The sequence below is a fragment of the Leopardus geoffroyi genome, chromosome B1 (assembly GCF_018350155.1).
Source record: "Leopardus geoffroyi isolate Oge1 chromosome B1, O.geoffroyi_Oge1_pat1.0, whole genome shotgun sequence".
Taxonomy (NCBI): Eukaryota; Metazoa; Chordata; class Mammalia; order Carnivora; family Felidae; genus Leopardus; species Leopardus geoffroyi.
Window position 1 is genome coordinate 50,889,507 of NC_059327.1, and position 27,731 is coordinate 50,917,237.

Genomic DNA, 27,731 nt, shown 5'->3' on the forward strand with positions numbered 1-27,731 from the left:
ATAACATCTTAGTTATTTTTGATTACCAAATGACATGAACAACTTCTCTTTTCTAGGATAACAGAGTTTCTAATATGCAATTACTAGTTGTTTTTGACAAAGGACTAATCAGTATCTTATGTTTTTCTTAGGAATGGGCTGTTTCTGGGGAGCTGAGAGGAAATTCTGGACTATGAAAGGAGTATATTCAACTCAAGTTGGTTATGCTGGAGGCTACACTTCCAATCCTACTTATAAAGAAGTTTGTTCAGGTACGAAGAATTTTTTCCAACTTCTATTATAAGGAGCAAGAAAGGGCTTGTCTCTTCTGGCAGGTGACAGGATCTTTAAAATGCAAATATCATTTTTTGTGTTTCCTCAGTCTTTTCTTTCCCATTTCTATAAATATGTTTGTTGGCCTCTCACTTTATATTTAAGAAGATAATAGATTTCTTATGGAATGTATCGTTTGGCTATTGTTGCATAATAATCACCATAAAAATTCTAAAGCAATCATTTATCAGCTTATGATTATGTGGGTCAGCAATTTTAGCTGGGCTAATCTTGGTGGTTCTTCTGCTGGTCTTGTCTGAATTCACTCATGTGACTCCAGTCAACTGGTGGGCTGCCTGGGGACTAATTGGTCTAGGATGGCTTCACTGATAGGTCTGCATTTGGTGCTGGCTGTTGTTTTTTGTTGGCTGGGGTAATGGGAATGATGGACCATGTCTTCAGCACATTCGCTCCGGGCAAATTCACATGGCGGGTACAGAGATTCCCAGGAACAGCAAGAGAGGATAAGCCCCATTCTGTTAGCACCTTTTAAGTGTCTGTTTATATCACATTTACTGTTTCCATTGGCCAAAGCAAGTCACATGTTCTAGCCTAGAGAAAATGTGGGAGGGATCCCCTAAAGGCAGGACTGCAATAGTCTATTACATGGGACAGACATATTACACACCATAATTGTTTGTCTGTGGGTAAGACATTAAAATTTAGGCTATAATGAAGGGATAGCAAACTGGCTTATAAGCTGCCTACTGCCAGTTTGTGTAAATAAAGTCTTATAGAAATACAGCCACACCCATTTATTTATATATTATGTGTCAGTGTTTTCATGGCACAATGGCAGAGTTGAGTGGATATGACAGAGATGGTATGGTGAAAAGCCTAAAATATTTATGATCTAGCCCTTGTCAGAAAACTATTTGGCTACCAGGATAGGCAGATGCCCCATGGCAAATTCTAGCTCAAGTACCAGGTAACCATTCTGGATTTGGTTTTTGTTCTGGCCTTCAAGGATTTCCTTTACTTCTCTGCCAGCTCAGTTAGCATTTATTTATTTATTTTGAGGGTGTGGGGCAGGGTGGGGGGAGCAGAGAGAGAAGGAGAGAATCTCATGCAGGCTTTGCACTGTCAGCACAGAGCTGGATGCAGGGCTTGAACTCATGAACTGTGAGGTCATGACCTGAGCTGAAATCAAGAGTCAGACACTTAGCCAATGGAGCCACCCAGGAGCCCTATCAGGTAGCATTTAAAGCATAGTTTTTTCTTTTAAACACTTTTTCTCATTTTTCAAAAAAAAATGGTATATGTTTAAGGAGTATGACATAATGTTTTGCTATACATAGTGAAATGATTACTAATAGTCAAGCTAATTAACATTAGCTTAACTAATGTTCATCTCATTATCATCTCCTCATCCTCCTCATTATCATCTCCATCATCCTAACACTATTATTCCGCATACTTTTCTTTTTGTAGCAAGAGTGCCTGTGTTCTACTCTCTTACCAAATTTCAAGTGAACGATACAGTATTATTAACTACCATCACCATGCTGTACATTAGATCTCTAGAACTAATTCATCCTACATAAGAGAAAGTTTGTACCCTTCAACCAACATTTCCCTGTTTCCTTCTACTCTTGTCCTGGTAACCACCTTTTTATTCTCTGCTTCTATGATTTTTTTTTTTTTATTTAGATTCTACATACAAGTGAGAACATGCAGTATACATTTTTTTTTCTGTGTCTGGATTAATTTCACCTAGGATACTTTCTTTCAGTTTCATCCATGTTGTTGCAAATGGCAGAACTTCCTTCTTGTGTAAGGCTGAATAATATTCCTTTGCCTATATGCCATGATATCTTTATCCATTCTTCTGCTGATGGACACTTAGATTGTTTCCAAACTGTGGCTATCGTGAATAATGCTGAGGTGAACGTGGGGAATAGCTCTCTTTGAGTTCCTGATTTCATTTCACTAGGATATACAGCCAAAAGAGAGATGGCTAGATCATTTGATAGTTTTATCTTTAATTTTTTGAGGAACATCCACACTGTAAAACACATTTTTTTGAAAAGAATATTTCATTCAATATTTTAAGAGTTCTTGATAGGGAACATTTATTATCTAGATGTGTAGTATAGATAATATTGATAAAAATTGGATTTTAAAAATACATAAATAGTTTTATCTTTTAAAAATAAAGGGTTGAATTGGTGTAATTTGGGGAGGGCCCTCTCAACTCTCCAAGGGTACCGTGGATGCAGGTCAGGGAGGAGTTGGAGTACGGGAGTTTGTTCAACAATGAGCATGTTGGTTTGTTTGCTACAATATTAATTCTGATTTGGAAATGAAATTTGAGCTGTGCAATATTGAAAATATCATGAAAACATGCATTTTCTTGCTTTACTTGCCTTTACAGAAGAATTGAAATATATTCATTAGTGTTGAGAATGTGGAAGATCGAACCAATACTTTCATGGTTCATCCAGTTTTTTTCCTTGCATCTGTTTCAAAATTAAACAAATGCTTATGCAGAGCTATAAATAGATTCAGACGAACCCTGGAGACTGCCCAGGTGTATCCTCTTAAGTCTCAGGAATGGAAATGAAGAGATTCCTTCCATGATTGCAGACATGACTTAATAACCTAAGAGAAAAGGTTGCTAAGAAAACCTCCAAATATCTACTGCTTATGCTATTATTCTCCACCAGCAAAATGTTAATAATCAATTAGAATACTGTGGTTGCTTATTTGCTCAGACTTGGTCCCATTCAACTCTTTATGTTAATAAGAAAAGCATTCTAATTGCCCTTTGTTGAACTCCTACTATGTGCCACTGTAATAAGCACTTTTTGCATTTTTCCTTTCATCTAATCTTCCAAAGAATTCCATGAAATGTCTCAGTTTCTGTCTGTTACAGAGGGAGTGTTGAGGCTCAGAGAGGAAAAGTAACTTTCCCAAGGCCATGTATAGCAGGAATTCCAAGCTCATCAGCTCTCAGCTCTAAGTTTGTGCCACTGACCAAGGTGTCAGTCACCCACTTGTCATATCCCAGTGATTCTCCATTCATTCATTCATTCATACTTTCCTCCACCAAGTCACACAGTCTCGTCATGTCAACCCTTCTGCTATACTTTTGAAAAATTGGTGTGCTTTTTAATGATTACAGTAAAGAAAATACCAAGCAAAATTTTTTTTTTGTCTTTCTGATGTTTAGAATGACACAGAACAAAACTCTTTTAAGATACAGTTCATGCAAACAGCTGGTATCTTAGAGTCTTATACAGAAGCCACGGAGGTTGGTAAAGAACTCTATTTGATATGAACACTACCTGCTAAGTTAGTGGTGGCATTGGGAAACATGGTTGTCATGGAAACTTGTTCCTGATTGGGAAAAGATGGTTATGGGGTCTTATCCAGACACAGAAAGAGATGATTTCTTTCCTTGGGCTTTTTTTTTTTTTTTTCGTCCTGATCATGAAAGGAAAGGACCCGCTGGCACAGAAGTAGTAGAGCCTTCAGATCCCTGGAAATAGCAGGGAAGGAGAACAAACAAGGTCCTCAGCTAGAGTAATTATGGCAGCCAGCTAATTAAAGATTTTTGACCGAGGAGAGGATGGGGGAGACAGAAAGCAGGTTATACCGGCAGGGCTTCCCTGCTGAAGCCGTGGGTCCTCAAAGCCTTATTGAAGGAGTCAGCCCTGGAGAGGTCTGACTTGCAAGGAAGAAAAACCAAGGCTCCACTAAGATGCATAATAATTGCTGAGGTTTCATATGAGAGAAACACTAGTCTGTGCTCCAATATTTGGATTTATTTCAAAATGGCTTACTCTTGTGTTTGTAATTAAGTTTGTAAAATTTTGGTCACAACAAAAAGTATTTTGTAAACATATTCATTCATTCATTCATTCTTTCATTCTTTCATTCATTCATTCATTCATTCATTCATTCAAGATATGAAGCCTAAGGACCTGGACTGTCTGCCAAATTCCTTCTCTCATATAGCAAGTACACTTGAGCCTAAGATACCATTTGGTTTCTTGGGGCAGGTGCTAGAATTAGAGGGGTAGCACTTGCAGTGGGGGTGGGAAGCAATTTTCAAAATCCAAAAGAGGTAGAGCTAGCCATTCCCCTCTATCACTTCCCCTCCCCCCAGCCCAATTCATGACTAATGGCAGAGCTTCCACATCACTGTCTTGGCGCACAGATTGGTGATCACAAGCCATGGAACCAGAAACTTTGGCTGAAGTTTGTCATGACCACATGCTGGTGGGTAGGCACTGCCTCAGGGGATGAGTGAACAAGCTAGGGTGTGTGTGAGTGTAAAAGCTGGTGTGTATCCAGGTAGGATGCATATTAATGTTGGAATGGTATTTCTTTGAAGCTATTGATGCCCCTGTGATTCTGAAACCCGAGCTTTAGGCACATAGAAAAGCTGTATGACTTCTAGTAACAACCAGGAAAAGAGGTGATCCCATGGTGACACATGAATAGAGTTGACTCTGACCTGTCAGTAGAACATTCATTGATGGCTCACTAATAGGTATGTTACATGCCGGGTGATCTGTGTGATACTTGAGCCTGACATCTATACAAGATACAAGGGACAGCAATTCCTCAAGGCAATAAAGTTGCCCTTTGGGAATAAAGTATAAAATAAGCCTGCAATGCCTCAGAGTGGAGGCAGGAAGTCGCTTAGAAGAGAGCTTTACTTCCTGGTCTGTAGGACCTCTAAGTAACCCAATGGAATGCTCTGCCCTACGTAAAAAAGGATAAAAAAGAGGGCCTCTGCAGGGAGGCTGTTCAGCCAGGCCAGCCTGGGAAAGGGGAAGTCTGGCGGGCACCCTCCAGGTTGTTCTGTAAGGTTTGGCTGCTGGACAGACTCACAGAGCCTGATACCTGAGGCTTTTAAGTTTTATCAGTAACTCCTCTTATTCTGATCCACACTCTGTAGAAGCTCCTCATCTTTTGTCCTCCTGTGGAGATTATTTACAGAAAGAAAATGCAATGAGACCAGGTTGGTCAGCCAGACAGTCCTAATTCTCATTTCAAATTCAATTAAATGCTATTCTAAGATGTATATCTCAGTTTATTGTGAGTTTAGTCTACACAGGTCATTCTCTCCATATCACATTAACCTTGGGTTAAATTAAATGATAAAAATGGAATTTTGGCCTTCAAAGCTGAGAGAAGGCAAACCACAGTGATTTTCCAAAGGCTGTGACTGCCTCCTTGCATTTCCTTGGAGATTCCTGCCCCTCCCATGTGTCCATCATTTCAATTAAACCTGTTTTAAAAGTGACCTTTCTCCTGGAGCAGGTACTTAAACTTCCCTTCCTTGGATTCATCAATTAGCACTGAACCCAGAGCCACAGGCTAAGAAACTTGCATCTCCTATAGCTGTTCCAGGACTGAATTCTGAGCCCTTGGAGAGCTGCCTACCACCAGCTCCTGCACTGGGAACCCCAGTCATAGCTTGGATATGAGGTGGCATTGTTCATGGCCGCTGCTCAGCCACTATTTCTTGTGGTGTTTCAGATCTGTTTCTAATAGTGTGCTGAGAAGTAATCTAAGTCCTAGTGGCCACCATTCTAATCCTAAAATGACTTCCAAGGAGTTATTCATTCATTTGGTGTTCCTTAAAAGCTCAGTATATGCCTAGTACTAGAGAACCCATAGAAACCTAGAATGGCGTAACCACGAGGAGCCTAGATTTCATGTAGCCTTTCTTGAATGAATTAAATAGTACCTGTCTTCCAGAATTCTTTCTCTGAAGTCAAATGGAGGCTTGATCTTTCACATTTGTTTTAAAGTGTTGTGCTGACCCTGGATTTCTCTTTACACACACGCATGTGTGTGTGTGCGTGCACGCACACACACACGCACACACACACACACAGCAACTCCCCCAAACATTTGTTATGCAAACCGACTGATTAACTGGCATGCTGTTGCTTTACTACATTGATTTTAGAAGTAATTGAGCTATTCAGATTCCTGAATACCCTGATAGAGAATTATTCTTACATTTCATAATAATGACTACACAGATGAAAATATGAAAAGACATTCTGCAATGGGTAAGCATTCTGGGTTAATTTCAGTGCATTAGCCTAATACACAAATAACCCCATTTCTGGCTAGAAAACCCAGGATGTTCATTCACTGGGTAATATCTTTTCGTATTTTGCTTACAGATGTTCAGAACAATTCCATGTTTATTAGTCTATTCAAAAGCTTTTAGAAATCTGCACAGCCAAGTAGCACCAAAACCAGAAGCATGAAAGGGGCTGCATAACTTTTTCTCAGAAGTGACATTTACACAATCACCACTCAGAAGCTGAGGCCCAGATACTTTCTTTCAGTGGAACACTCCAGTGGATTTTCGGGCATCATGTCCAAATGCAGTCCTGAGCTGGAGCCTAGTCTGGGAGGAACAGAGTGTGGGAGTCCTCATTTTACCTTCCAGTGGTGTCGGTGTTGAGACAGTTTTGCTTTCTGGACTGTTTCCTCTCTTGTAAAATGGAGGCAGTGCTATTTTAGGAAGCCAGTATTGTTGTGGTGAGGTTCTTATTTGAAATTAAAATTATTTCAAATTGGAAATGTTCTAGAAAACTGAGGATAACATATGCTTTCTACCACTCTAGCTCTTGGGCATTACACATCAAAGTGAAGGAGCGCCAGAGTGGCTCAGTTGATTAAACATCTGACTTCGGCTCAGGTCATGATCTCATGGTTCGTGGGTTTGAGCCACGTGTCGGGCTCTGTGTTGACACCTCAGAGCCTGGAGCCTGCTTCCGATTCTGTGTCTCCCTCTTTCTCTGCCCCTCCCCCCCCAAAAATAAGTGAAAACATTAAAAAAAATCAAAGTGAAGGATCATGAAGCATCGCTTGATAGTGGACTGGGGTCCGCCCACAGAATGTGCACACGACATAACAATGGAAGCCGTTTGCTCCTTTTCCTCTTCTGTGTTCGTTGTAGGTCATAGCCACCCCCTCTCCAAATGCAGATCCTTATTTCCTTGAGCTGGAGAGCTCTAACAAAGCATTGAATAATTTCCTCATTAATATAAAGCAACTCAGTATACTTTTTTAGTTTGACTTAATTTCTGAAGTGTTTGGGTGGATGTACATGTCTATGTATCTTGCATGAGATTAATGATCCCATTTTTCTTTGAAGTAGTGATGAGTTCTGTTATTAGCAGATTTTACCAAGCAATGTAAAACTCTTTCTAAATTCCTTGCAGACTACATTAAATCTCTTTTTAGTGTGTAGTCAGTCTTATTGTACTCATTTCAATGTCAGTCAAGGTAAATTACTAAGTTATTGGCATATCCCTAAAAATTCAAGAATTCCGGTGTTCAGTTCTTGCTATAAGCGATTTGATCACTTTTTGTTCCTCAGATGTCAGACATAAAATTGACCTTGAACTTGTAACAGGCAGGATGAAGATGCTTGTCTGTCTCAAACCACCTGGCAGAAACCAAGCCCCGAGGTCAGGGGTCCTGTGACTCAGAGTTATAATTCCTGGGACCAAATATAGCCCCTCCATCCAACCCATCCACAGAGCTGTTCAAGACAGATTAGTTCGGTGAATGGACCCACTGCCTGAATGGACAAAGTATAGGTCATGAGAAAACTACTGTTTTTATTTATTTTCTAAGCCTCGATCACTAGAAAAGACAAGCGTGGCTTCTTGACAAGAAGGGCTACCCCTCTGAAATGCTGACATCAGTTCTGAGGCATAGGTCATGGGGGGCATTTCAGGCCTGTAAGAGACCATCTTCTAGTCCTGTGGCTTTCAAAGTGGGTGACTGTAGAACACTTGGGCTCCAGGAAGGTGCTTCACGGTTCCACCAATAATGAAGAATTTTCTAACTAAATAACAACGACTTAAGCTGCTCAGAGAACTCATTCACCCTTTTAGTTATATTATATGTTGCAGTCTTGACTAATGTTTTATTGCTTTAAAAAGTTTTTGAGAATTTTTGAAAACCACTGAGACTACTTTGTCAGATAAGGAAACTGAGGCCGAGAAAAAATGATTGGGGAGATAGATTTGAGAAGGGTTGAAAATTTGTCTTGCCAGGTCACTGTGTTGCTGGAATCCTAAAAGGAAGTTGAAATCTGTGTCCATTATGTTTTTTAAGTGAGAATGGGGATCAAGAATTCAGAATGGAGGCAGCTTTTCAGTTTGAAATGTTGAGATTTCAAGATATCAGTATTTTGTCAACTAGATCCTGGTTATCTTTTTAGTTAGGCTGGAATTCTTTTTTTTTTTTTTTTTTTTTTTTCTAAAAACTGAATACTGGGATTTTCTAGTAGACCATTCTAATGTCTGCTAGATGTGCTAAGTGCTGACTGCTACAGCCAGGAGCAGAGCTGAGGGTGTGACAGTGGAGCCTGCAGGAGCCTCTCTTGTTAACCACTGTGTTGGTACCTTGTTTCCCCTAGACCTACAAATGAGAAAAGAAATCATTCAACAAGAGGACATTGTGGACTCACTCTCTTTCCAAGCTTCTACAAATTTGGTTTCCAGCCTGGGCTGTGGACCTGCAGGGTCTGCAGCGTTAGGACACGGAATCTGCAAATTGATTTGTCCACTGAGCGTGGCCTCATGATCTGAATAATCACCTCGCTCATGTCTACTTCCACTTTTCAATCTGTAAGGGAGCTGACACTGTGATAAATAAAATCTACAGTCATCCAGCATTACTGACCTCAGAACAGCTCTTTGTCATCAGAGATGCTCTTCATCCCTGGATTCTAAAATAAGAGCGACTATCCTGGGAGCTCTCATGCAGAATCTTGACCAAATCACTTGGTCTCTCATGCTGATATAGTGATGGGATCACCATGCTAAAGGGTTGTCCTAAGTTCCCAATGTGAAATGAAATACACACAGGTACACTTTGCTAGAGACATTTTGAGCTTGACAGAATACTTCAATCCAGCATTAGACATCACAGAAGATAGGTATTTTCTATAGATCAAAGGATTGCTAGCTGCAAACACCAACAGATGAGGCAACACAAGACCTCTGTCCTCACATGGTCAAGGAAGTGTTGGTGCCTTTCCTTCATGTTGGATTTATTGGCCAAAGATCCTGGTTGTGTCAGGGTCTATTCTTTGTCATTTAAGGGAAGGGGTAGTGAATACATTTTGATGGTTTATGGATCCTCTGAAGACTAGAGCATGTTCCATATATTCTTCGTATGACCTTGATATTTTCATGTTCTCTAGCTTATTTCGCTGTTCAATCCATCTTTCTCCTTGAGCAGCTTAAACCACTGCTGGGAACAGGTGTGGTGGTCAAAGGTCAACAGACCGACAGACTTTAACTAGTTAAATGTGCCAGTATTTCAGCATATCTGATAGTAAAATTCTCATAGGCTCTTCACATGGAAAATAAATTAAATGAAAAGGAACAATAATAAAAACATTCTTTACATTCACCCAGCAGTAGAAATAGGTTCTTCTTTCATTGTTTCAGGATTATATTCTCAAAGATTTAGGAGGGAGATTAAAAGGAATTTGCCATAGCAAGCAGTTCTTAAAACATAATTGCAAAAGCAATTGATGAATGTGCCTACACTGATATTTTCAAATCACATAAAATGGAGCCATAATGTAATATGAGAAAATAACCTTATAGGGGGTTGAGCTTCTCTAGGAATTTTATGTGATACTCTGGGTCTTAATCACTTCATAATGATGGACAATTTTTAGAGCCTTCGAATGAGCTTTCTTTCTTTTTTTCTTTTTTCCTAAGTTACATTAAAAATAAATATCTGGGTCAATTACTGCCCCATCTGCCAGTTACAATTTAAACAAGAGGGACCCATATGAAAACACGGTCACCCATCCTGTGAGCTACTGGTCTAGTAGGAACAGAGCAGCTTCAGAAGAGTTCACTGCTGTTTTGCCACGCGGACACCTCTGATTCGCCCAGGCCTCATCGGCATGTGACTCAGCTACAAACCACTGAGTCCCTTCAGCTGTGAGCTAGGCTTTGCTTAATAAATCCTGGCCTCTGATGGTAGTATTGCAGTCTATCAGGGAGCACTGAGGGACCAAAGTGATCTCAGCGCCTTTACTCTTTGCAAATGGGAGCTAGTGTGGTTTCTGTGTGGCGGAAGCTTTATCAGGAGGACTGCTTACCCACAGTGGGGCGGGACCCTGTTATGTGTTGCTGTCCCCTTCCTCTTCTTTTCGGTGATTTCCTCTTCCCCTCCTCCTCCCCTTCCCTTTCTTTCTCCTTCTTTCCTCCAGTTAAGGATACCTTGCCTTTATACTCCAGTACTGTTATTATTACAATAGTCCTAAAAAAAAATCACAACAAGTAGTGACTTACACAGTGCCCATCTTAGGTTTAGAACTGTTTGTAACTTAATATTGTCCACAGGTGTTCTAGTAGCTCATATTAATCACTAAATTTATAAAATCTACAAAACATTTTCCTGGGATGATCTTTGTCATGGGCCTATGAAACAGTTGCATTGTCGCTCGCACTTACAACAATGCCAAGTACTCAGAAACAGTGAGTTGCTCAGTGTGACACCTGATAATTAGAGGTACCCACAGGCTCTTCTGATAGCATTTCTTTTGAAAAGGAAACAGAGGTTGTATTTCAGACTGTCTCCTTCTAAGCTTTTTCTTTATCCATTTCCAATAAATGCTTTGTCACATGTCCTTCTTGAGCATTTTACGATACTTTGAAAGAAATTAAGCTTGTGAAGTTGTTGTAGGAATAAACTAGAATTTTGAAAATGGTTTGTAAAAAGTGTCTGGGACTTTAGGTGAACCTGATCTATAGAAACGTAGATTTCTTTTTCTTTTTTTATTGAAATACAATTAACGAAGTTCTATTAGTTTCAGGTGTACAACATAGGGATCCGACAATTCTATGCGTTACTCAGTGTTCACCATGGTAAGTGTAGTCGCTATGCAATGTAATTATAATATTATTGGCTATATTCCCTATGCTGTACTTTTCATCTCCATGACTTAATCTGTTTTATAATGGGAAGTCTATACATCTTAATTCCATCCCCCTACCCATTTCTCCTCTGGTAGCCACCAGTTTGTTCTCTGTATTTAAGAGTCTTTTTTTTTTTTTTTCAAATTTTCTTTTTAAGTTGATAGATCTTAAAGGTCATCTGTTCCAGTAAGTTTTGAAGCTTCTAATAAGCATTAAGTATTTTCTCCAGATAAAAAATTTGCACAGGTGTCTAATATTGAAACCATGTCCAAGATACTCTGAATGAAAGAGGGGGCTTCCCCCTACAGAATCCTCATTCTTTAGACCAAGGAGCTGCATCTCTGGAACGAAGTCTAGAAGCAGTTGAGGATCAGGGACAACTTCACTCTGGGCTGGAACACATGGAGGAGGAGGAGACCTCCCTCACCTCGTTAAATCCTCAGGCCTGCTTTAAGCCTGCACACTGGAAGTTATGAAAATCCCCAGGATTTTGAGGGGGTCCATCCAGAGAAAAGTGCCGGAAGGCATGAGAAGGGGGCCTTTCCATTCTCCAGAGTCTCAGAGCTATATCTGGGCACCTAGCTGTATCTAGGTTCCGAAAGCATAGATGTTTTTACATGAGTTTCAGGTCGCAAAGCAGAAGGGCCCAGAGCATCCAGTTTCTTCCAATCCACTTGTGTTCCTTTCGTCTTCAGTTTCAGTTCTGGCTCCTTGAACATGTTTATTTGAAAGCGCTCCCTCCCCTCCTTAGTTCTGGAGATGAGGAACTGTTAGCTACCGTAACACCCATGCCCCTGTCAGCAGACCTGCTTTGCTCCTGAAGGGTGGGTTGACAAAAAGTCATAGGTGCCTGAACTTGCGTATCTTTGTACACAAGAAAAAAAAATCTGTCACCTTGTTTAAGGCTTGTTAGGTTGTGTTTGATAGTTTGAAAATGCTCCAGGGAAAACCATCTGTCTACTTTTGAGAGTCAGGTTGTAAAATGGCTAAGCCACATACTGGGGGTGGGGGGGGGGGCGGTGACATCAGGAAGAAGCCATCTTTTTTTGGATCTTCAACAACATTTTTAAATTAATACATTTTTTTTAGGGCAGTTTTAACCTCACAACAAAATTAAGAGTAAGGTACAGAGATTTCCCATATATCCCCTGTCCCCCCTCCCCAGTATGCTTCCCCCCTCACCACATAGACTCCCCTACTATCAACATCCCCCTTTATAGTGGTACATTTGTTACAACTGATGGACCTACTTTGACACACAATTATCACCCAAAGCTCACAGTTTACATTAGCGTTCACTCTTGGTGTGCATTCTACAGGTTTGGGCAAATGTATAATGACAGGTATCCACCATTATACTATCATACAGAGTAGTTGCACTGCCCTAAAACTCCTGTGCTCTGCCTATTCAACTCTTCCTCCCACCCCCACCCCAGCAACCACTGATCTTTTTACTGTCTCTATAGTTTTGCCTTTTCCAGAATGTCCCATAATTGGAATAACACAGTAGATAGCCTTTTCAGATTGGCTTCTTTCACTTAATGATACACATTTAAGTTTTTTCCCGTCTTTCCATGGCTTGACAGCTCATTTCTTTTTGGTGCTGAATAATATTCTGTTCTCTGGATGCACCACATTTATAAAGCCGTTCATCTCTTGAAGGGCATTGTGGTTGCTTCCAGGTCTTGGCAATGATGCATAAAGCTGCTATAAACTTAGGAAGCTGGTTTTTTAACCACACGGCACAGGGATTAACTCTGGGGTGAGGGCATCCTGGAAGGCTGGACTAAAGGGACACTCTGCCAGAGAGGATTGCTATTAGATAACTTTAGGCACTTGGGGGCTTTATCCACCAGAAACACACCTTTTGTTAAATTCTCTACTTAAATTTGTGTGTGTGTGTGTGTGTGTGTGTGTGTGTGTGTGTGTGTGTACCACATAGGTAGCAAGAATTTGGACATTGTGCCTGTGTCTGGGTGGCTGGTGGTTATAAGATCTCAGAGGAAGTAGCTTTCCTCTCTCCTCAGAGTACCCAAATTCAGATAGTCCTGTTTTCATGCTGCACTTTTGATGGGCCCAGTGTCTTTCTCTGTTCACCTGTACATTGAGGATGTTGTTCCATGAAGTTCCACCTCTATGGGGGTGGTTCCTATTAGAGTCTTCATCTGGGGGAGGTCCCTAGGCCTCACCTCCTGCCCTCCTTCCCCCACCCCAGGTAGCTACCAAAGTAGGTTCAGAAGAAACTCCCAAGTGCTTTTGAGCTTGTGCCCCTTCTGGGATTCTTATTTCACCTTGTTTTTAGCTCCTACATGCTTCTTTCTTTCATAGCAGCTTTGTGAAGAGTTTTTAGTATTTTATTGTTAAATGTAACATTTTTTTATATATGTTTTAAATATGGATTTTACCCAAAGTTTTAGTTTTACCAAATAGGGAGGTTGCATAAGATGTTCATCTGCTGTATTCTTGGCCAGGGCATTCTGAGGACTGGTTAGTGGTCAGAGACAAATGGGGGTTGTTGGAAGTGGGAACACCATTGCTTGTTGGTGTGGCTAGGCACCTGTCTGAACAGATGGAAGGAGTGACCTGGAAGGGTCCTTGGGCAGCCTGGAGGTAAAGAGGAAGATGATAGGCCTTTTCCAGCTATAAGCAGAAACAGTGTCCTTAAACATGGAATACCTTACATCGGTGGAATTGAGCTTAGGGGTGTTGGGCATCTGGCCCACTTAGAGAGTGCATCAGGCAACTGAGGTCCTCCATCAGCCCATGTATTCTATTCAGTATGTGTCCAAGAGCCTTTTTCATTTATTTTAAATTGTTGTACCCCTATGATCTTCCATTTGAGTATAGTCAAAGGAACCTATAAAAATGGTCGGAACAAGGTTCATAATCATCCAGATGGTAAAGTACAGACTTCATGGTGAAACCAGGTCCTTAGGGACTCATGTCATTCTCAAGTCTGTAGTAATGTTTCTCTCTCTTCCCTCCTGTCACGAGATACATAAGTCATGTTCCCTTTTCTTTCCCTTCCTATATGTATCGAGTCTCCACTAGCTGAACAGCATTCTTCTGGGCATCTGAGAAAGTTAATAAAGAGTATATTGAATATTCTTCTCTAGGAATATATACTGTGGTAGGGGATATAGGACTCAAGGTAAGTGATCTGGGCATATGCTGAGGAGAGAAGCCAGGTGTGGTGTTTTCCATTTTCCTGGATCTTATCTTCCACATCCCTGACTTTGTCTTTGCAGATTGTGACAGCTGCTCTCCCGGGCTTTTCCCTTTAGATTTGTAGCTTTGGTCTGCTCATTGGTGTTCTGGGCATTGGTTCCTTTAGGTTCTGCCTGCCTCACCCCAGAGGCCCTCATGACAGGTGGTGGTGTTGCTAGTGGTCCTGCTGTGATGTATGCCCTCAGAAAACCTCGACACAGCAACTCCAGGAAAGGGGCCTGGCCCTGTTGCCCTGAGATTCGATAACCTACAGACATTCCATAAAAGAAAATACAACCTAGTTATTTAGGTCGGTTTCCAAATGTGGATTGGAAGCAAACACTGCCGAGACGAAACAGACAAAACAACTATAAGATCTGTCAGAACGAATGGTGAGTAGATAGGAGAAATCAGCGGCTGTGTGTAGGTGAGCCACTGATGAATGAGGCTCACCCTGTAATTTAGACCAGTTGCAGCAGAATGAAAGCGCCACTTCTAGATGAGGAGTCACACATGACAAGCAAGTGAAAGCAATTTAACACCACCATGCCTGGCTAGTTGTATGGGGCACAGAGTTCAGGTTAGTGATGCAACTGCAGCAAAAAAGCCACAGGTAGCCCACGGTATCAGTGGAACAGAGAAGGAACAAAGTTTCCACAGGTGTGTGTGTGTGTGTGTGTGTGTGTGTGAAGGAGAGAGAGAAACAGAATGTGTGTGTGTGTGTGTGTGAGAGAGTGTGAATGTGTGTGTGTGTGAAAGAGAGAGAGAATGAGTGTGTGTGTGTGTGTGAGAGAGAGAGAGAGAGGGAGAGAGAGAGAATATGAATGTGTGTGTGTGAGAGACAGAGGAGAGAATGAATGTGTGTGTGTGTGAGAGAGAGAGGAGAGAATATATGTGTGTGTGTGAATGATAGAATGTGTGTGTGTGTGTGTGTGTGTGTATGTGTGAGAGAGAGAATGTGTGTGCATATGAGAGACAGGAGAAAATGAATGTGTGTGTATGTGCGTGTGTGTGAAGGATATAGAGAGAATGAATGTGTGTGTGTGTGAAAGAGAGAGAATGAATGTGTATACGTGTGTGTGAGAGAGAGAGAATGAATGTGTGTGTGTGAAAGAGAGAGAATGAATGTGTATGTGTATGAGAGAGAGAGAGAATGAATGTGTATGTGTGTGAGAGAGAGAGGAGAGAATGTGTGTGTGTGTGTAAGTGACAGAGAGAGAGAGAATATGAATGTGTGTGTGAGAGACAGAGGAGAGAATGAATGAATGTGTGTGTGTGTGTGTGAAAGAAAGAGATTGAGTGTGTGTGTGTGTGTGTGTGTGTGTGTGTGAAGGAGAGAAACAGAATGTGTGTGTGTGTGAGAGAGAGTGTGAATGTGTGTGTGAAAGAGAGAATGAATGTGTGTGTGTGTGTGTGAGAGAGAGAGAATGAATGTGTATGTGTGTGTGAGAGAGGAGAGAATATGTGTGTGTGTGTGTGTGTGAATGATAGAATGAATGTGTGTGTGTGTGTGTGTATGTTTGAGAGAGAGAATGAATGTGTGTACGTATGAGAGACAGGAGAGAATGAATGTGTGTGTATGTGCGTGTGTGTGTGTGTGAAGGATATAGAGAGAATGAATGTGTATGTGTGTGTGTGTGTGTGAAAGAGAGAGAATGAATGTGTATGTGTGTGTGTGAGAGAGAGAGAATGAATGTGTGTGTGTGAAAGAGAGAGAATGAATGTGTATGTGTATGAGAGAGAGAGAGAATGAATGTGTATGTGTGTGTGAGAGAGAGGAGAGAATGTGTGTGTGTGTAAGTGAGAGAGAGAGAGAGAGAGAGAATATGAATGTGTGTGTGAGAGACAGAGGAGAGAATGAATGTGTGTGTGTGTGTGTGTGTGTGTGTGTGTGAAAGAAAGAGATTGAGTGTGTGTGTGTGTGTGTGTGTGTGTGTATGTGAGAGAGAGAGAGAGAGAGAGAAAACACGTCACAACAGCACATGCACATGAGCAGGGCAGCCCATGCTGTCAGGAAGCACAGATGGACTGGTCACATGGCCTGGAGGTAGGGCAGCAGATGGATGATTGATTGCGTAAAGTGGACACCCACAGACTACAGCGCCTGCTAGGAAATCCAAGGACGGATCAGGTTGACCCAGTAACAACAACATACCTGGGCAGAGATAGAACCAGGGTGCCCATGATCTGAGAGGGAAGTGTACAGTAATTTACACTGATGGGGAGAGAAACAAATGAAATTCACTAAGGGAATAAAGGAAGCCCTAACATCTGTATATGAGTGTTTTAAAATGGTTTTTTTGTCTCTTCATAAGAGGACTCATTGTCTTTCATTCATCTTTAGAAGACTTCACATTATGATATCGCTTCTGAGTACTGTAGTCATATGACATTCAGTTCTGGAGGAGGAACTAACATTTAGGTATTTCACATATATATTTGAAATAAATTTCCTTGGTGCTGAATTTTACTCTAAAAATAAAGTGCAAAATAATAGCTTTCTTGAAAATAATTACAGAATATGGTTTGGTTTTTAAAATACACCATAAAATGCAAGATGAAGCCTTCATTTAAAGCCAAATAGTATTAAACTAAAACAAAAATCATTGTGTCTGTCATATTTGAGTCATTTTAATAGTGTACCACAAAACCTGTAGTCTGTGCTGATAGTACTGATAACGTCTCTCTTAATTTGATGAAAAAAAAAAAGAGTGAATTGGCATGTTTTTAAGTGGCCTCACACTCAATAATACATTTGGTATATACATACATTCATGTTAGGAGTTCTCTTTTGAAAAGTTTTCTAAAATTTAGTACCTATTCTGTGAAAGTAACTGTGTGAAGTGTCAGATACAGTGGTAGGCAGGGCAGATTTCTTTTCATTTTCATGAAGGTTTGCATCCATTAGGTTTTTTGTGTTTTTTTTTTTTTTTCTCTTTAGGCTTAGAGAAACATGAGCAGGAAGTACAAAGAGCTCTTGTGTCATTATCCCTGACCCCAATCCCACACACAGATTTTTGCCTTTTATTAACACCTTGCGTTGTGTGATACATTTGTTATACTTGATGAGTTAATATTGATACATTATTTTCTGCTGAATCCAGAAATTTACATTAAGGTTCATTCTTTGTGTTGTACCTTCTATGGGTTTGGACAAATGTATACTGACGTGTAGCCACCATTATGGTATCATACAGAAGAATTTCACTTAAAAATTCCCTATGCTCCACCTCTTTATCCCTTCCTTTCTGCCTCTGAATCCCAGGCAACCACTGACTTCTTACTGTCTGTATTTTTACCTTTTCCAGAATATACTTGGGAGTATATGCTACACAGCCTTTTCAGACTGGTGTTTCACTTAGCGATATGCATTTAAGGTTATTCCATGCCTTTTTGTGGCTTGATAGCTGATCTCTGTTTATCACTGAATAATATTCCATTGTATGGATGTATAATAGTTTATTCCTCTATGGAAAGGCATTCCAGATTTTTGCAATTATGGGGAAAGCTTTTATAATCATTTGCATGCAGGTTTTTGCATGCACGTGAGTTTTCAACTCTTTTGGGTATGAGCCTAGGAGCGTGATTGCTGGATCACACGGTAAGATGATGTTAGCTTTGTAAGAAACTGCCAAAGTTCTTCCCAAGTGGCTGTGCCATCTCTCTTTCCCACCAGCGGTGAATGAGAGCCTCTGTTGTTCCACATGTTCACCAGAATTTGGTGTTGTCAGTGTGTGGGGTTTCTGTCATTCTAATATATGTGTAGTGGTATCTCATTGTTTTAATTTTCAATTTCCTGATGATATATAATGCTGAGCATCTTCTCATTTGCGTTTTCAATTTGCATATCTTCAGTGAAGTGTCTACATATATCTTTCATCCATTTTTGTATTTGGGTTTTTTGTTTTCTTACTAAGTTTTAAGAGTTGTATCCATTTTCGGATATATGACTTGAAAACATGTCCTACTCTGTGTCTAGTCTTTTCATTCTCTAACAGTTTGTTTTACAGATCATCCATTAAGTTTCCAGTGCTTGGGTCAGGCACTGGTAGACCAGAGCTGGTTTTGGTGTGGAGTGGGGGTGGCGTGAGAGTTGGGACTTCAGATCAGGCTCTGTTATTCCAGGCTATTCTTCCAGAAAAGCGCTTTGGGCTGTACCATACCTGAATCCTGGTACTCTTATCTTTCCTTTTCACTTGGGTCTATTGACCTTGACACTGGGTTGTACTGAAGTTTCCATCTCTCATGTTTTGCTCTCTCGGACATGTTGTCCTTCTGCTGATTATGGTAGCTGACCCTGGCTATGCTCCCTGATGTCACGCTCATTCTGTTACCTGACTGTGACTGCCCACCTACCCTTGGCTGGTGCTGATAGTTTTGTCTGCTGATGGTTTTGGCTTTGTTGATACAGCTCATCATGTCCAACACTGATACCTAGTGTCTAGAGCAGTTATCGTAGTTTCAGTGGTTGATTATGAAACCACTTTTCAGCAGCATATTTATTGTTTTACATGCTAAACCCAAACCTTTTATCACTCTCACTCCCAAATTAACTTCTCTTTCTGACATTCCCATTTTCCCCCCTGTCAATGGCCTCACTTTTCTAGCAGTCACTCAAACTGTAAACATCACAGGGTTATCTTTGATTTATGCTTTGCCTTTATCACATGTAGACAATCAATGGTCTTGTTCTCCAGCCTGAGTCCTTTAATGCCTACTATTTACTACGTCAAAGGACCTGGCTTCTACTGCAATAAAGAAAAAAAGGTTACATTGTCCCAGAAAGATATTTATGTCCAGACATTCTGTTAATGCTGTATACATTTTTATAAAACACTGTGTATCTTCTTTTCTGTGACAACCTCCAAGAGCCTTTTTTGAAAACTTTTTTAAAGTTTATTTATTTATTTTGAGAGAGAAAGAGAGGGAGGAGGGGCAGAGAGAGAAGGAGAGGGAGAATCCCAAACAGGCTTCACACTGTCAGCACAGAGCCTGATGTAGGGCTTGAACTTTTGAGTTGCGAGACCATAACCTGAGCTGAAATCAAGAGTCAGATGCTCAGCCAACGGAGCCACACAGGCACCCCTCCAAAAGCCTTTTCAGTGCTACATTCTGGAAGGATTCTTTGGCTTTTTTTTTTTTTAAACCTAAAATGTTTCCAAGTCTTATCTTCTCTTTTTTTATTCCAGCTCCCACCAGTGTGGAAGTCGCTCCGGTTTTAAGACTGGCCCATTGAAGGGAGCCTGTCCAGTGGCAGGAATAGAGATGGATGGAGCTGAGTAGGAGAATAAGACAGAGAGGACCAGATACATTTTCAACCCATCTTATAGTGATGAGTTTGCATGCCTTTACAGCATGATTTTGTTACTCTATTTGAAGTGACTATCCAGTGCTTTTAGAAATCAAATATAGATAGAAAACACATTATAAAACTAAGCTTTAATAGTTTTAAAGCCTTTGTCATTTGCTTATTCATACTGTGGTTGCCTCCTTTTTGTTCAGACAAATGATGATTTGACTTTATGTATTTTTTTTTACTTTAAAAAATATTTCCTTAAAACTTCAGGTCTCTGTGTCTACTTTTCATGAAAGTCTTTTTTTCCTTTAATGGGCTAATGTTTATTACAACTTTGTACTAAAGGATGACTTCACAGTTTTGACTAAAGAGCTACCTTTCTAAAAGCCAATCTTTTAGAAATCCACCCTTAAACTTTCCCTGTGTCATTAAGTCACAGCTAAAATGATCTTCTCATTTCCACTAGCTTATGAAACTATAGCTATTAGCATGTAGCATTTTCACATCATGTGATGTTAGGACATTTGGTGTCCTTAAATGTCCAAAACAATCTTATCACTGAATATAGCTATTACAAATTATATGCACCTAGTTTAAAATAATTACAAGATCTATTTGGTTCCAAGTTTGTTTTAGTTTTTTTCAGAAACTCAACATTGAATGTTTTCAAATTTTTTGATTCTGCAACTTTTCCAGATACATTTCAACTTGTTTGTTGGAACTGTGGTTGTTTGGGCTAATGCTAGAATTGCCAGGCAAAACTGCTCCCGGTTGGGACCAGGTGGGTACAGCAGGATGATGGCTGTTGGGCTGGGCCTAAGCTGCTTGGATAAGCAGGAGTGAACAGGTGGGCATGACTAAGGGCATGGCTGGAGTGTCCAAGGTGAAGAAGGGGTACCTTCTAGAGTACATGGTTATTAAGTTGACTAATTGTGAGGAACCTTTTACCTTGATGAATGGACCGAAGATACAGTCCTATATGTCAGGTACAAGGAAGTAACCTGGGAATAAAGTGCACAGCCAATGAGGAGGGTCCTAGGAAGTCAGTGGAATAGATAGATAGGCTAGTATGTGGAGGAGGTTGAATGAGAGGCCAGTGGGGGAAATGGGGGCCAGGTCACCCCATAGGGGGAAAAGAAGCTTTAAATTCACTTCTGACAAAGTGCTGCCACAGGAGCTGGAGTAAGGTTGAGGGTTTGGTGGAGTCATAGGTGGCCACTCGGATTAATCCTGACAAACTGAGGTTTTTGACTTTGATTCGAGGAAGCAAGAACCTTGAGGGTTATTACTCACTTTTCACCTGTGGCTGATTTGATGCTTTGACTATCCTGGTGGTGTTTACCCAATTAAGTCCTGGATGTAGGAGAAGCCAATCCGTATTCCAGAAATCAGACCAGATGCTAAGGTACCAAGTGGCCGGCTGGAGGAAAGTCTGCTCAAACACCAAGGGCCGGGGGAGCTGGGGTGGGGGGGGGGCGGGGAGAGAAGAGAGGAGCAAAGGAAATAGGCTGGTCTGGAGCAGCCGCACGGAATCAAGGTTGACTTTTGGTTCCTGGAAGAGGTATATGCTTGTGTACATTACACAAGATGCCAACCAATGGGTGTTTCAGGCAAGACAGATATGTCACTGGGGCTTCCACGCAGCGGGCAGCTTGGGGCACTCCCTCTATGTTGGGTCTTTAGGCTGACTGAAAGCGCCTGAGGTTGTCACAGACTGTGATGACTGCTGGAACAAGTGACCCATGCCTCAACCAAATTAACAGAGCTGGAGGGGACTTTGGAATCATTTCTTTTCACTCAGTGGGAAATAGAAACTCAAATAAAGTTAATGACTTACCATTGTCAGACAGCTAGACTATAGCAGAGACTAGAGCAGGACCCTGGTCTTTTAAAAAATATATTAATTTTTTAGAAACCGCTCTCTTGAGATGTAATTGACATATAGTGAAATACACATATTTGAAGTATATAATTTGACAGGTTTTAACATATGAATATACACTGTAAAACTATCACTGCAATCAAAACATTGAACCTATCCATCACCCCCAAGGTTTTCTCACGTACCTTTATAATCTCTTATCCTGCCTCCCTCATCCGCCTCACCCCCTGCCATGCCTACCACTGGTTCCCCACCCCCCATGCCTAGGCAACGTCTGATCTGCTTTCTGTCACTATAGATAAGTTTGTGTTTTGTAGAATCTTATACGGTATCATACAATATGTGCTCTCTTATCTCTGGCTTCTTTCATTCAACATAATTGTTTTGAGGCATCCATGTTCTTGGATGACTTTTTATTGCTGAATCATATTCCATTGTGTAGATACATTATTCATTTACCCGTTGGTGAACATTTGGATTATTTTTGTTCTTGCCAATTACAAATAACACCACCACAAACATTCATGTACAAGTCTTTGTGTGGATATATATATCTTCATTTATTTTAGAAAGACACCTAGAAATGGAATGACTAAGTCACATGGTAGGTACATGTTTAACTTTTTCAGAAACTTCCAAGCTGTATTCCAGTGGGAGTTCCAGTTCCTCTACATCTTCACCAACACTTGGTATGGTCAATCTTTTTAGTTTTAGCCATTCTAATAGATGTAGAAGATACCCCTTTGGTGATTTTCACTTGTATTTATTTAATGAATAAATGATATCAAGTATTTTTTATGTGCTTACTTGCCATCTATGTACCTTCTTTCATAAAAATGTCTGTTCAACTCTTTTGTACATTTCTATGGGATTTTCTTATTTTAGAGTTTTGAGAGTTCTATATGTATTAAGATTACAAGTCCTTTAGCAGTTACATACTTTGCAAGTAAGTTTTCCAAGTCTGTGGCTTGTCTTTGCGTTCTTTTAACAGTATCTTTTGAAGAGTAGAAATTTAAATTTTGATGAAGTTCAGCCTATCAATTTATTCTTTTAGATCATCCTTCTAGATATAGTATCATGTCTAAGAGATCTTTGCCTAACCCACATTCACAAAGATTTTCTCCAGTTTTTTTTTTTTCTAGAGGTTGTATAGTTTACCATATGCATTTGTACGTGGGCCTGTGACCCATTTTGAATTAATTTTTGTTTATGGTGCAAGAACCCCATACTCTTATGACATACGTGCAATATAGTAAAAGACACGTGGAGTCTTTATTCACACACGATGACAGGAATCTTCTACCAGCACTGTCATATGTAAATGCAGAGGTCAACCATACATTAAATATATACATCACTCAAAAAACCCACTAAAATACATTGCCCAGTTTTCATAATACATTTAATGAAAGAATAATAAGGTCATTAAGGGCAATCAGTGTTCTGTTATATTCTTGATTATATTCTTGATTATAGTTTGTTCTATTTCTTGATATGAACATAGTTGTAGTAAGAAGTGTGCCTCTTCCCTTTTAATGGGGACCAACATAGTTCTGGATTGAAGTTTAAAACCTTGTCAACATCTATGATTGCACGTTGTTTACCTCCACCTCCTCCTGTTGTGGTAATTATGGCACTTTAGAATTCCTGGAGAGGATGCGGTGCTTAATCAATCATATAATTATGTCCCAAGCAATGTGGGGCATTCTCTTTGCCATTCATAGGAACAGCCAAAAGAGAAGTTTGTTTTGGTTCTTATTGTGAAGACCCAGCAGGAGGGGAGCCGCCAGTGGCTCATGAGAACAGCTCATGGACAGAGAAGGAGTTGATTTGGAGAGAATGAATAGGGCCATGTAGGGATATCTGGGGTTTTATCCGTGCTTGTCTTTGTAATTATGAAAGGAGGAGGAGGAGTTCTTAGCACCATCTTCTTGACCATAACATACAGTGTATGACTCAAGTCCCATGACACAGGTAATTGGTATTGGAGCTAGTCATTTCATCCCTGGGGATTCTTTATAGTCTCTAGTATTCAGTCTTCCACTGCTCTCTGGCCATCGGGGTGTGCTTGCTTTCTGAAAGGCAATAGAGATGTACAGAAAGGGGGAGTAGGATAGGTGTCAGAAGATGGAAATGCTTGTGTTCTGACCTTACACCTATGCACGACCATGAGTAAGTCCTTTAGCCTCTCCCAACACCAATTTCTTTATCTGCTAAATGAGAATATCTTTTTAGTGCATGCATGGGCATGCTAGGAGAATGTGTTCTATACATGTACAGTGTTACTGTTAATGGGTCGGGGCCATGCATCCTTTCATTTGGACAAAAATGCTTGCATGTATTCTTTAGGAAGGCATCATGAAAATGTCCTTACCTCCTCCGGGGGTCTTTCCTAACCTCACCCCCAGAACTCGAGGCCAGGTTAGGTCTGTCTCCTTCTCATTACTTATTGTATATCTTCCTCTACATCTCAAAGATTATCTTCCTCCTTATGTGGAGCAGGAGTTCCTTCAGAGCCAGGACATTAAATTTATCTTTATAATCTGAGTGCCATTTAATAAATGTTTGATGAATAAACAACTGAGTGAATAAATGTAGAGATGAGAAGGGCATTCCTTGTATTAAAGGAATTCATAGGAGAGATGGGAGAGATGGATGTGTATATGAATACCTGTATCACACTGTTCCAACTATAACAAGCCATTCATTTATTCATTGTTAAACAGAATAGGAGCACTCCATTTCTTATCTAACAAAATAGCTTTTATTGGCACTCAAGACATTTGGGTGGAAAGTATGCTGCTGAAAAATGATTTCTAAAGAGAGTAGAAGAGATGAGGAGAGACATTATTCCATTATTCCAGGCATTACTCTTAAGTGTTTGATTTGTGTGGCACCTCCCCATCTACTCCCTAGATTAGATTAGGTGCCCCCCCATTGTGCATTCTCACAGCACCGTCCTTCTCTTTTCTGACAAATTATTTGTTTAATATCTACCTTAGTAACTGCTTTGTTCACCACTCTGTCCTTATCATCTAGAACAGTGCCTGACATATAACTAAGATCTCTGTAAATTGATGTTGAATAAGATTAGTAGACATGCAGACACGTTCTGACCATAAAGTATTTTAAACAAATGACATTTCTTCAAAACTGTTAAGGCCTTGAGTTCTTTTACATCATCATGGGATTTTAATATGGCTGTGACCCAGTATTCCTTTTGAGCAAGACTACTGGCTGATTTTCTCAGTAGACCACACTAAGCCATTAAATGGATCTCCATATACCTAGTTGAGCTAACCTATGGAAGAGAATTATTTCATGTTATCCTCCTGAAATTTAGGTACAATTTAACTTCTTGCTGTTGTCACACAACTTTATAGTAGTAACCTTTTCCCACCTCTTGGGACCCTTATTTTTAGTTTTTCTGGAAAAGATGCAGATTTGAACACAATTGCTACAAATAGATAAGGCATACCCCACAAACCCTTTTGCAGGTGCTCCCTGTGTTTCCTCACACAGCCATTTGTCTCCAGGTTTGAATGCTTCTCCTGCTCCTTTATTGGCAGTGGAAAATAGAGTTCTAGCCAATGTAGATGCATTGTTACCACAAAATGCAATTTGCTGCCACACGTTGTGTTCAGATAATGGGAAAGAGTAGAATTCATCCAAACAATTGTGCTCAAACAATTGTGCTCAAAGAAATGATACCACAGAGTGAGCCATTCTCAGTTTTTCTGAATCATTTAAATGGTTTCATTGTAAGATATCCCTTTGTCAACTATTTTTCAGTGGGAAAATAAAGGCTTAAAGGAATTTCTTTTCTTAAAGAAACAGAACTTACAGCAGAATCAGAAATATGTCATGACATATACCCATTTATGAAAAAAAAAAGTTACCAACGATTACAGGATCACTTTTGTGAGGCTAGGACTGCACTGTTAATTCTTTGAGTTCTCTGGATGCATCAGGCATAGGCTTGTGTGGAAAACAGAGGACTGTTACCTAGGGGGAACCAGGAGGCACAGTGACCATAGCATGGGGTTTACAGGTGGAAAACTTGGCTGTCAGCCTTGTGGCTCCCACTTGTTCTCTCTGTGATCATGGAAAAATGAGCCTCTTGGTCACCATTATGAGTTTGTTATGAGTGTCAAAGAAAACAATGCAGATGTACATAGTATTGTTTGGAGGATGAAGGAGGAAATTTTTTTCATTGCTATAAAAGTAATATATTCTTCTGTGAAATGAAAAACTCATTGAACTTTCACATCGGAGGCTTGGTCTTTCCTTAATGCAATACTATTAGAAAAATTAGTTTTGTTATGTATCTATATCTGGGCATTTCACTATACCAGATTCTGTTCTAACTAGTAAACTAAAGGCCTTTCTATCACTAGCTATTTTTGTTTCAGGGTAATGCACCCAGCTGCAAGATTCCATATAAAAGGCAACCTGATATCCTTTGGGAGGCCACATTTCTTTTCTTTTTTTTTTTTTTCTTTTTTTTTTTTAATTTTTTTTTTCAACGTTTATTTATTTTTGGGACAGAGAGAGACAGAGCATGAACGGGGGAGGGGCAGAGAGAGAGGGAGACACAGAATCGGAAACAGGCTCCAGGCTCTGAGCCATCAGCCCAGAGCCTGACGCGGGGCTCGAACTCACGGACCGCGAGATCGTGACCTGGCTGAAGTCGGACGCTTAACTGACTGCGCCACCCAGGCGCCCCGAATTTCTATTTGTTTTTCACAGAAATGATGAGTGTGGCTTTTTTGGAAGAAAATCCATAGAAAAAATAATGTATGATCTACTAGTTGCCTTATTCATGTAATAGAAATTTTGAATCCAGGTTTAATTATAAAAAGTAATAAAGAGAATTTTGCAAAGTGGCAGCTACCAAAAGTCATATGTAAGATTTTCATGGACTGCTAGCAGGGTCACTGCTAGCATAAAGTCACTAAAACCATGTCACCCGGCTTTAGTTCCAAACACTTGTGAGGGATGCTGTCCAGGCGAATCAAGAGTCACGTGGGAGGGTGTGTCTGAAATTGTCTGATTTTATGAGCACTTATATAAAGTATTGACACAATATATATCATTAGTTCATTTGTATATGATCTAACCCCATGAAGAATTTAGGAAAAGTTTGCTTTCATGGTGTATGGGTTTTTCTTCAAAAGGAGAAAATTGTTAAGCCAAGCTGAAGGTACTGCAGTGTGGGAATCCGTGAAGCAGGAGACGGGCATCCAAACAGAATAGAAAGCCAGGCGTCTTTCCCCACCACTTGGCTTTACCACTACAGAAACACTGAGTTGGCAGAGATCTCATTTCATCCCTGGAAGAGGGCTTTATTTTATTTCAAACCCCCAGCTGCCTGGTGCACATTTTTGTTCTGGCAGTAAATAGCTTTAAGCTCATTTATGAGTTCTCTCTCTTTTTCTATTCCATAAAGAATAAAAGTTTTTATATAAAGAATAAGGAAACAAACAACTTTTAAAAAGTAGGCAAGAGATTTGAATAGACATGTCACCAAAAAAGACATACAGATGGCATATAAAAAACATTTAAAGGTTCTCAACATGATTAGTCATCAGGGAAATGTGAATTAAAACAACACTGAGGTACTATAACTTAGTAGAGCGATTAAATCAAAAGTACTGACAATACCAAGTACTAGCGAGGATGCAGATCAACTGGAATTCTTCATATGTGGCTGGTGGGAATGTCAAACGGCACAACCACTTTGGAAAACCATTTGGAAGTTTATCGTAAAGTTTAATATACATTTCCCATATGAACTGGCATTCTCACTCCTGCGCATTTACCCAAGAGAGATGAAAACTTACATTTATACTAAAACCTATACAGGAATGGTTATAGCAGCCTTATTCATAATAGCCCCAAATGAGAAGTATCTCAAATGCCCATAACAGGTGAATGTATAAACAAATTTTGGTACCTGCATTCAATGGAATATTACTCAGCAATAAAAAGGAATAAACAACTGATCCACATAATAACATGGGAGAATCTCAAAACAATTTTGCAGAGTGAAAGAAACCAGACAAAAATAATATAGACAGTATGCTTCAATGTATAT

General features: G+C 40.1%; 1 protein-coding gene across 17 annotated transcripts in view; it reads left to right on the forward strand.

Moving 5' to 3' along the window:
* MSRA (methionine sulfoxide reductase A) overlaps nt 1–27,731 on the forward strand; it is a 547,769-nt gene that overhangs the window by 224,601 nt on the left and 295,437 nt on the right. For 16 of the 17 annotated variants that reach the window (XR_006708415.1, XM_045461958.1, XM_045461927.1 and 13 more), the window contains one exon: nt 132–251. Coding sequence is in view for 16 of the 17 variants with exons in the window: in XM_045461958.1 (XP_045317914.1) it covers nt 132–251 (120 nt within the window). In the remaining variant the exon portion in view is untranslated. Of the gene's footprint in view, nt 1–131; nt 252–19,645; nt 20,534–27,731 lie in introns of those variants that run through there. The other variant, XM_045462069.1, reaches the window with a different exon arrangement.